The sequence below is a fragment of the Calliphora vicina genome, chromosome 3 (assembly GCF_958450345.1).
Source record: "Calliphora vicina chromosome 3, idCalVici1.1, whole genome shotgun sequence".
Classification (NCBI taxonomy): domain Eukaryota; kingdom Metazoa; phylum Arthropoda; class Insecta; order Diptera; family Calliphoridae; genus Calliphora; species Calliphora vicina.
Window position 1 is genome coordinate 28,965,077 of NC_088782.1, and position 12,047 is coordinate 28,977,123.

General features: G+C 27.7%; 1 protein-coding gene across 6 annotated transcripts in view; it reads right to left on the bottom strand.

The window, feature by feature from the left end:
- The window catches only part of Mp (Multiplexin), a 754,200-nt gene that overhangs the window by 341,851 nt on the left and 400,302 nt on the right, over nucleotides 1-12,047 (bottom strand). For all 6 annotated transcript variants that reach the window (XM_065503879.1, XM_065503878.1, XM_065503877.1 and 3 more), the window contains one exon: nucleotides 2,540-2,697. In XM_065503879.1, the coding sequence (XP_065359951.1) occupies nucleotides 2,540-2,697 (158 nt within the window). The remainder of the gene's footprint in view (nucleotides 1-2,539; nucleotides 2,698-12,047) is intronic.

Below are 12,047 nucleotides of genomic sequence, written 5' to 3' on the forward strand. Positions count from 1 at the left end.
AATGTTTGACTTAGAGGTACTAAAGTAATACGACCTACCCTAAAACAGTTTTTTCAAAATACTTAACGCAAAATTTTTAGGGTGTTTCAAATTCCTTGAAAACGAGTTTATTATGTCTTTAGTTCTGACAAAAAGTGTTAAAATTGTTTAAAGCTGAAAATAATAGGACTTTTATACTTGGATACAGAAACAAGCTAGCTTCAAAATACTTTTTGTAAAATGACACTAAGTTATGGTAACCTAGCAGAAAATAAGTTTAAGAAATTCCTAAACCCAACATAGTATTTCACTTTCATATACCTTTCAATCAAACCGAACCATAGTGCACAGCAAGTTTCGTATATATGAAAAAAGCAGAAATCATGTAAGCTCTATAAATTACCAACACTTTTCTCTAACTAATACTAACAATGCACCCACTGGAATACCTGACACACAAACATACATAAATAAACACCTGTATTAGTTAACATATGTTTACATGTTTATATATGTATGTATGTGTTTATGTATGTGGAAATTTTACTATGTAAGTTTAAATTATATGGTTGTAGTTTTTGGTTGTATTATATTTGTTTTTAGTCTTTGTGTATTATTTCCCATTTTTTTCGTGGAATTCCAATTTATAGTTTTAGTTTTGTACTTTTTCAGCTAAAAACTAAATTTTGTATAGATACATGCATAAATACATATATTGTTGTAGTTGGTATTAATGTTGTTGCATTTAATAACATCATCACTAATACAATAAACAAATTTAATAGAATTTTAGTTTCTCCAAGCGGAAATGAACATTAACACGCACACATGTACTCATACACATGTATAATTTGGCTCATATTAACGGGAACAGTCAGAAGAGTAAAGAGAAAATGCTAAATTGTATATATTGATTGCATTAATTTATCGAATAAATAATTGTATTTTTCTCTATTTATATTATGAGTGTTGTGTTGTTGCAAAATATTTTACAAATACATTATGTGTGTGTGTATGTATATGAGGCAGCATGTGTATGTGCTCTTTATTATAATGTTGTTTTCATTTATAATTGAAAATTAACTTTTTTTTTGTAAATTATAAAATAAATCAATTTTCGAAATTAAAATTTTTGGTATGTATGCATTCTCTTTGTTAGAATATCTGTTTTTGTCTGTTTTAAAATGTATGTACATAGGAATGTTAACATTTATATACATTTAGACCTTTTTCCCAAACAAAGATAGTTAGTTAAGCAGTTTGTTATTCATTTATGATTTACAAATATGTACTAAACTGTATAAACATGTAATAAGTATTTCATTTTATTTCTAAAATGTTTATATTATTATGTATTTCAATATTGTTTAACAACTGTTTAACACACTGAAATCGTACAATAATTATTTGAGTGTTTCTGTAATTGCGAAAACACAGGGATTTAGTTTAATTACAAAATTTGTTTTGCTGATTTAAAGGTGAATTTTAAATTATTTATAATGATTTTCAATTCAAAAATAATAAATTTGTTTGTTTGTGAAACATATTTCAGGGGGATTTATAAATAAATTCAAAACGGTTTAGTTATATTTAAACAAAATTGTTGGAAAGTTTAAGAGTAGGTTAAATAAAAATCTATAAATGAGTAAAGAGTGAAGGGTTAATGCAAGTATGGTTAATATTTATGAATTAAATATTACTCATACGTGACTGCAATAATGTTATTGATTTATTGTGGAAACAACCGAAATCGAAGTAATCTTAAAAGTGTATGATTAGGAAATTTTAGAAGGACAGATTTATAGTTGTGCCTCTTCACGTTGAAACCACATATCATTGTGCCTAGTGGCGATTATTTTCATTAACGGAAAGATGCAGTCTAATCGAAAGAATCCATCAATTTTTATGACCAATATCTAATTTTATTCCTATTACATGTGGCTATTACATAAAGCAATAAACCTGAAAAATTTCTGCCATTTTCGATTTTTCATGATTTTTTTTAAACAAAAAAATTTGCTATTTTCACGTAAAAAATATATTTTTTGCTTTAATTTGTTATTATAACTCCGTAACTACTGAGCCGATTGAAACGCAATATATATGTGAAAATGTGTACGTAGTATGATTCTATGTATATCAAGCAAAAAACTAAAATTTTGTGAAAATGAGCGAATTCACTTAATTGTGAATAAATTCGAAAAGAATCAATCGATATTTATGATTGATATCTTATTTTGTTCCTGTTACATATGGCTTTGCTACGAAGCAATAAATCTGAACAATTTTTGCCATTTTCGATTTTTCATGATTTTTTTAAAACAAAAAAATAGCTACTTTCACGTAAAAAATATATTTTTTGCTTCAATTTGTTATTATAACTCCGAAATTACTGAGCCAATTGAAACGCATTAACTTTATTCGGAATCGTCTTCAATGTTGAGAATATGAAGTTTTTTTAGATAAAGTTTTTTATGATTCGGCACGAATTGAAATAGCATATTTACTAGTTTTATTAATATTTTGTTTCTTATAAAGAGTACTTTTTAATTTTACTTACCGCCTCAGGATTGCTAGCAAAATCAATAAAGGGAGGAAATGAACCTGATTCGCCTTTAGGTCCAGCAGGACCTGGTGGTCCAGGAGGACCACGTATACTATCACCAGGAGGACCTTTAGGACCACGTTCACCTTTCTCGCCTTTTATGGTACGATATGCTAAAAATAAAAGAAAACGAAAGAAAGTTAATACAAATTTTATAGAATTACTAATAAAGAACATTATTTAAAAATTGATATAGAGAGGAAACAAAACTGCTGGACAAGGCATCAGAATTTTACCCCTTTCAAATTTATTAAAACATGCCACACAATTCTTTTGTATGACCAAATTTAAAATTGCTCAAATATTTAAATTCTATTTGTTTTGACTTTTATCTGGGTTAGATATTAAAATTTTTAAAAAATTTTAAATTTTACAAGAAAATAATAAATTTTAAAAAAATCCAGAAATTTAAATAAATCATAATAATAATTTTTTTTTTCAAATATCTGCAAATTTTACAAAAATCTACAATTTTGCAACAAATCATATTTTTGAAAAAATCAAAAAAAAAAAAATTTTAAAATTGGTGACTTTTTAAAAATTTTTGATTCGATTTGGAAAAATTTATGATTTTAAGGATTATAATTTATTTATTACACCACCACAGTGGGGAGGGTATTATGCGTTTGTGCAGATGTTTGTAACGCCCAACAATATTAGTCTAACACCCACCTTAAAGTATACCGATCGACTTAGAATCACTTTCTGTGTCGATTAAACGATGTCCGTCGTCTTATTTTTTCTTTCCAAGGACCAAGTCTATTGAAACTTGCTGAAATCGGTCCATTACTTCACCTAGCCCCATACAAATGTCTTTCCGAAATTGGACTTTATCGGTCATAGATGTTTAATTTATAAATGTGTCTCCACAAATTGCGCTCCAAATAAGTTTTATATATACAAAATTCATGTCACCAAATTTTGTTACGATCAGTCCATAATTAGTCATAGCTCCTATATAGACCCGCTTCCGAAAATCACTTTAACGTGCATAAATCGCTTAAAAATGTTGGTATACTCACAAAATTCAACATAGTAAACTTTCATATAGACAAAAATCACACGACCTAATTTCATGGTGATCAGTCCATAATTGGTCATAGCCCCCATATAAGGTCCACTTCCGAAAATCACTCACAAATATAAATTATTGAAATTTTAAAAGAAAAATGTTTTTGCTCTTTTACTTAGTGTAGGGTATTATATGGTCGGGCATGACCGACCCATTTCTTACTTGTTTTTTATTGAAATTTTTTCCTGGAGACTCTACTCAATGAAGTAGCGAAATATTGAAAATAAAATAATAATTAAGCATTGTTTTTATGTAAAGCTAAAAACTAAAAATTTTAATTTTTTTAAAATCAAATCATTTCTCCAAATAAAATTTTTTAAAAATTCACCAATTTTACAATTCGTTACTCTACATTCTCTAATATAGGCGCTATATGGGAGGTAGGATTAATCATAATGTATGAAATTTAAAACAGTTGTCACCAGTGTTTTTATGTTTTTCTAAATTACGCTATAAATTATTTGTTAAGCGATATTGATTGATGCGTATGATTGTTGTCATTTATAAATTAAAAATTAATCATACGCCCCCATCCATTATCAAGCAAAAGTAGTAATTTTAACTTAAACAAGAAAGAGTGTTACATTCGGATGTGCCGAATCTTGTATAATTACCAGCAATATGTGACAATAAAATATTTTTCTCATATAGGGGTTAAATGGGAAATGGGGTCAATTATGGACCGATTCTCACAAAAGTTGCTAGAAATATTAAGGCTCATATAAAACATGTTTATGTCCAATTTCATTATGATATTAATTATTATAAGGCAATAATGAATGTTGACATTATTTTCTGAGGGGGATCTTATGTGGGGACTAGGGACAAATGTTGCCCGATTTTAGTCATACTTTATAGTATAACTTCAGAGTACTTAAAACTAATTATTTTCAAAATTTTATCAGGATTGCCTCATAATCAACATATTTATGACTGCATAAACTGTATTTCGAGGGAACATTTGTATGGAAGGTAGGTGAAATGATGGACCGATATTGCCCATCTTCAATACCAGATATACCTCATCAATAGAAAGTTAAAAAGTTAAAAATTGCTCCTTTCTTTTGGGCCCTATCGTGTTTTCAACAGACCGACTGACAGAAGGACGGACATAGCTAGATCGTTATTGAATTTCATATATACAGGATATATATACTTTTGTTGGTCTGCCATGAATATTTCGATGTATTACAAACGGAATGGCAAAATCCTTTCTTTTGATAGTGGGTAGTATAAAAAAAAATTCTGTTAATTTTTCGACCCAACTCAGCACTGCACTACTTAATATTCATCATATTCTTTTTATAATTTGTTAACTAATCGACTAATAAATGCACTACCTAACCATGTTAACAAAAATGCTTTCATAACTGTTATTCTGTGTGATTTATTTTAAACCTATATAAAAACCAAACTAAAGCGAATTTCGAAATTATGGAGAACTTTTATAAGGCCATGTTTGCCAAATATTATCGAATTCAGAAGAGGAATGGTTCAAAAGTAAATTTTTTTTATCCACATTTTTCGTTTCGTTCTTATATGAATTTTATTATGAAAAGTTCTCTTAGTAATAAAATTGCGATATAAATATGTTTTGTTTAAGTAATTTTATTTAGTTAGAATTGGTTTCGCTATATATGTGGGATGAATTTTTGAACAATGAACAATTGCAGGCATCAATAGGAATATTTTTTAGAAATTTTTTATGAAAAATATTAAAAAATTAAATGATATTTATAAAAATCTTTGCTTTGTTTACTATTTAAATTTGCATTACACATTTTTTTAAGTTTCTTAGCTGCATCTTCTAATATTCCTGTGGAAAGGTTTTTAAAATAATTCCATTAATTTTATTCAACTATTACTGTTTTATGTTTAAAACTGCAATAGCACACATTTTAAGTCGACCTTTTCTCTGTTTTTGTGTTTAAACTATTAAATAAAAGTTTTTGCAATACAAAATAATTACCTAACATTATTTCACACAATTACGAAAATTCAAAAGAAACTATTACATTATTTGTAACAATAACAAAGGTGTCCCCTAAGGCTGTAATACTTTCTAAGCAGGATATTTTTCAAACATCCGCTTGTATTCTTTGTTTGACACTTCATTGACATGTCATATGCAGTGTGTAAGAAATTTCATTGTTTTTTTCTATATTTCATGCCTATTACTATAAAAATAAAAAGTAAACATAAATAGTAATAATATAACACAAACAAATTGTTATATATTCACTCAAACACACAATCAATTTGATTCCATACATAATTTATAGACCAACCCAGTAAGCAATTTTATATTGAGTAAATGCTACAAACATTTAAAGGGTCATCCTTGTTTACATTAACATACACTTCCTCGGCATCACGTCAGCTTTAGGATGTTTACTTTTATGCAAATATATACTTTGCGTTCCAAGTTTATAAATTTTTTAATATTTTTTTTTTTGCAATTGAAAATTGTCCTGATTTCATAGAAAATTTTTCAACCATACACACAAAATAATTACAATTTTCTATTGTGCATATATGTAAAAAATATGTAGAACAGAGTGTGTGTGCAAATTTATTTATGTATTTATGAGTACAATATCACTCAATTTTTATTCAATGTATGTGTTTACAAATGCAAATCATTGCAATAACACATAATCGTTATAAATGCTGTCCTAGTATGTAAATAAATTTTGTAAAATATTGGAGAACGGTTCACTTTAAATTCCAAATCATAGGAAATTAATAAATGGAGATTGCAGTCTTTGCTTCTATACCCCTCAATTGTTGATATAGTTTTAACAGACGTAATGCTAAATGTCTTATAAACGCTTCTTTTCAGAGCTTTCTGATGATCTGATAATCGATCTTCAATTACTAACGGAAAGAGATATTCCTTTCTCAGTTTAACACGAAAAAGACCCGTGTTTCCCAATTTTGCCCAAAGCCATGCACTTTTTTATGGGCCCCAAAGATTTGTGGCCTTGGTGTCATTTTTGCAAAAAAGTGATAATTTTCTCTGGCTCATATCTTACAAACAGTTCGGATGAACTTCCTATGAATGATTCTTAACGCCGTTTAGTAAGGTCAATATAAGTTAGTAAGAAAAAACTAAAGGAATTAAATGTTTTGGACCATAAACCATTTACAAAGCCTACTGGCGCTGAGGCACTAATATTTTATTTTTGTATAATTTTGTATTTGAATTTTTTTTTTTAATAAAAACAATAAAAAAAAGAAAACTATTAAATTATTATTAGGGCAAGGATTTCTATGCAAATGCATGTATGTAGTCAGTAACTAAAAATCACTTTTGACAATTTATCTTTCCGAATCGAAGAATTTGCAACAAAATGCAATCGATTTGTTGTTGCATATTTTTGCATATTTTGTTATAAATGCATGTTTTGCTTATTTTTCTTTTAAATGCTTATTTTTGGCATATTTTTCCATTTGTAGCAGCAAATAGTCTAAAGGTATTTTATTCAAAACTTATTCATGTAAAAAGTTTAGCACATGGTTTACATTGAGTAGCCGAAGAAATTCGATCTCAATTTGAAGATATAGATTTATTAATTTCTAATGGAAAAAGTGTTTTTAAAGGCACTATCTTGTGTTGCATAATTTCAATAAAAGTAAACAGTACAATTACGTACACATTTCGATTCTTTTGAATTCAATTGCAAAAGTATTTAGATAGTAGCAAATATTTTACAAAAACTCCAAAAAAAAAATTTTAATGTAATTTTCATTAATATTAATCTACATATTTCTGGAAAACAATGTAGAAAATTAACAAGTTTCACCTATTTATTTAATATAATTAGTAAAATTTAGCATATATCTGAACTTTGACCTAGATGCGTGTCTCGAAATCGTTGTCCGATTTGGCTCAAATTTTCAGCACTTAACTTTTAGGCCTAGAGTCACAATATTCCATCCGGTACTCTTTGAAATCTAAAAAAAATCGGCTGTCACATATATATTGAAGCTATGACCAGAAATTTATATTTTTCTTGTATTAGTAAATATATTTCAAATAAAAATCTTATTTTTATTACATAGTTTTGTAATTTTTAGTGCATATTTTCTCTCTTTATTCTGCATATTAGAAGCTAATATTTTTAATCTTTTAGTGCATGAAAATCCTTGCCTTGATTATTATATACTAAAGCATACTCTTAGGCAGCTTTAAAAAAATTTATTTCGAATTTTTTAAAGTTTTTTGCGTTTTGATCTTGAAGATGAAGTTTTTTTGATTTCATATGTTCACAATTTTTGTTCTTTATCACAAGGTCTACAACTTTGCCTCAGAGAGTAAATCAAAATTCAAAACTGTTTGTAAGATATGAGCCTGAGAAGATGATCGCTTTTTTTGCAAAAATGACACCGAGGACCCAAAGTGCATGACTTTTTGGTCTTTTATCACGTGCTGATGTCCGTATATGGTTATATTTCCATGACTTAACAAATTACATACAGTGTAATTGACTGTTCAGAAAGCTATTCGCAAGTGCTACAAAGCCTGATAAACACACAGAACCAAATCACATGGTTATATACTAAGTTTAACATTTTATTTGTATCCATGCATTGATACAAATTCTTCTGTTATGATTATTAAATTCCAAACTGAATTAAGACACACTGATGTTGTATGGAGTTGTTCTTTTAAGTGAACCGTTTTTCTAGTTCTATATCGATGTTGGCAGACATTTAACCCTATTGATAGATACTTGAATTAATGCTGAAATATTTGTTTAATATTCTGCAATAATCACGCAGTACAATCTACTTACATTCGCTTTGGCATAATATGGAGATATGTATATTGCGTGTCCCTTTAAAAACTAAACTGTTTATAGAAACAAACGCCAAGGTTATTGAAATGCATTTGGTACTCTTCGATTGTGAAGAGGAAAAAATTAAAAAATATGAAATAATACTTTCCATTAGAGTTTTAAACACACCACCAACAAGAAGGGGGTATAGATATGTAATTTTATTTGTAACACATTTCGATGAGTCGGTCATAGTCCCACAAAAGTGTCAGTGTCCTTCTAAATTTCTAAGACGACCTAGCTATGTGTGTCCGTTTGCATGTTGAAGTCACGATATGAACTAGAGAAATCACATTTTCCCCAAATATATTCTCTGTTGATCAGATATGGGCAAACTGGGAAAAATCTGTCCAACAAAAAAACAAATTAAACAAAATATCCATCGTTCGGAAAACTTTGTACAGCTTGAAACTTGTACAAATATGGGTTAGAGTGTCCCAAACATTTTTTTTTTTGGGAATTTAGGAACGCATACCCTCTATTTTTTATATATATATAAAACTATAGTTAAATATGAAATTTTGGCTTTCTATCATGATTGCAACCCGTGTCGACTTGCGATTCAGTTTTCAAGGTGCATTTACAAGGGGAAAAAATGCAATTTTTTCAGTTTTTGCAAAAATTTTGCCATTAAATAATTACTTTTGCTATTTAATTTAAATGAATCGTAATATGTACGTAATTGTCGTTCTAACGAGATATAAAGCACAAAAATTGGTTAAAAATTGTATTAAAAAATCGCCAGGCCATTAACGTGTTTTAGGCCACCGGAACAAGAAATGTAGGAACAAAATTAACATATTTTGAGAAATATTAAAATAAAAGCTTACTTTTACTTAAAATATATCCATATTTACTTTTATATGTTAACCTATTCGCAGGTATAAACAAAAAAAAATATTTTTTTAACATCAGTTTCAAAACTCCATTTTCAAATTTTTAAAAATTTTGTTAAACAAATTTAAGAATTTTTTAATCATCACATTGGGATTTATTGAGAACATAATAGGGAATAATAATATGAAAAAAGTATGACAATAGCTCTTATAGTTTTTCCGTAGCTGCGATTTAAATTTTGCGATTTTCGAGAAAAACTAATTTTTTGGCCATATTTTGGCGAATGAGTCGAATTTCCTTATTGTTATGATTTTTAAGTAAAAGCTATTCAGAATATTATTGTCCAGCTCTGAAAGTTTTACTAAAATCGGAAAACGTTAACCCTTAAATCGTGAAGTTCAAAAGTTAATTTTTTTAATACTTGGAATTTAGCGAAATGGAAAGATAGCGAAATGTTATATATTTTTGGGCCGATTTTGATGAATCTTAAGAAAAATATAACAAGATGTCTAGTATTTATAATAGCAGCACAAAAATTAAAATTAACCCTTAATAGCACTTGGGGTTAAAAAGACACTCAACTTTTAAAATCACGAAAAACTCATTCAAGTTGCTAAGTTTAATGTTTTTCATAAAGTTAAATAAACTCAATCATTCAAGTTATTTTTTAAACTTAATAAAGCACAAGTACACTAAAGGGTTAAAATCAATTTTGTTGTTCAAAAAAAAAATATTAGTTACGTTATTAAAGCAAAAATCAGGTATAAATACAATATTTTGCGGTTTGAAAAATGTCTAGTCAAAATTCTGAACATTTTTGAAAATGGCTTCGTAATACTATTTTCAACGAATGAATAAAGATACTCCTAGATCACTAAGTTATCCCTTATATTCTGAAAGATATTTAAGTTAAAATTTTTAAATTTTAGTTTTTTACCTTGACTTTATTATTGATTTTATTTTTCGCAAATATCTTGGGTAATCCATGTCCAAATATTTTTCAAAAAATAACTTCTTGTTTCTAATCACGATAAAATCATTTGGCCAATATCTCAATATGCCTAGTCGTGAAAAATAATCAAATTCAAAATTTTAAAATGTTTTTGAAAAATGGCTAAATTTTGAAAAAACTTTTTTCAAAATTTTTAAACAAAATGTTTCTTCCGATCAGGATGAAATGTATACCAAGGTTAGATCTATTGGATAGTAATTCAGACACAATTTTTCAACAAGATCGATTCGAAATTTGACATTTTTGTGTTTTTTCTCATTCATATAACTTATTACCTGTTCTTCTTAGCAAAATGTGTTCCAAATAGTTTAGATATCTTTTTCATCCATATTTTGAAAAAAAATATTTAAAAAAATAAAAAAAATTTTATTTTTTTTCCGAAATCAAATTTTTTTTTTATTTTTTTTTTCAAAATGGGCCCTATTTTTTTTCTTAAAATAAAGCTTAGATATTTTCTTTGAAGACCTATATGGTCGGTGAGTGGAATGCGAGCTCGATATCTATAAAAATAAATGTTTTGTAACAAAAAACATAACATTTATGTCTTTTCTTGCGAAATAAAAAATTTTGTTGACATTTTTTTTTTCCAAAATGGACCCTTTTTATACCCTTCACCTTCGTGAGAAGGGTATATATAAGTTTGTCATTCCGTTTGTAATTTCTACATTTTTCATTTCCGACCCTATAAAGTATATATATTCTGGATCCTTATAGATAGCGGAGTCGATTAAGCCATGTCCGTCTGTCTGTCCGTCTGTCTGTTGAAATCAATTTTCTGAAGACCCCAGATATCTTCTGGATCCAAATCTTCAATAATTCTGTCAGACATACTTTCAAGAATTTTCCTATTTAAAATCAGCAAAATCGGTCCACAAATGGCTGAGATATGAGGAAAAAACCAAGACAACCTCGATTTTTTACCTATATCTGGATTACTAAGACATTAATATAGACAATATGGATATCTAATGATAGATATTTCAAAGACATTTGCAACGACGTATATAAGACCATAGTAAGTTGGACCTACAATGGGTCAAAATCGTAAAAAACCCGAATTTTTTTTTCACAAAAAAAAAATTTAAATAACAATCGAAAACAATTTTTTTATAAAAAATGAAAAAAAAAACTGGAAAAAAAATTTAATTTTGTTTACCTTAAAATGTTTAAAATTTTGAAGTATAATTTGGTGAAGGGTATATAAGATTCGGCACAGCCGAATATAGCACTCTTACTTGTTTTAATTTAATTTTTTTTGCTCAAAAGAAAGTTTAGATATTTTCCTTGAAGACCTATTTGATTGCTTAGTGCTATGCAAGTGCGATATCTATCAAAATAAATGTTTTGTAACTCAAGACATACAATTTTTGAATTTTTTTCCAAAATGGGCCCAATTTTAAATTTTTTTTTTTTTGCTCAAAAGAAAGCTTAGGTCCACTTAGTGGGATACAAGTGGTATATTTACCATAAAAATGGTTGCCATAAACATATATTTAATTACTGCAATGAATGGTAGCTCAAACATATTATGGTTTCCGCTATCATATACATAATGACAGTGTCCATAATATTGTTAAAAAAAACTTGTATAAATGTTGAAAAGGTTTTTCTCTGGGTGCAAAATGCATAAAAATCAGCTGGGTATAAAAGATTCACTACAGCCGAGCATAACACTATAATTATTTATTAATAATTTTAAAA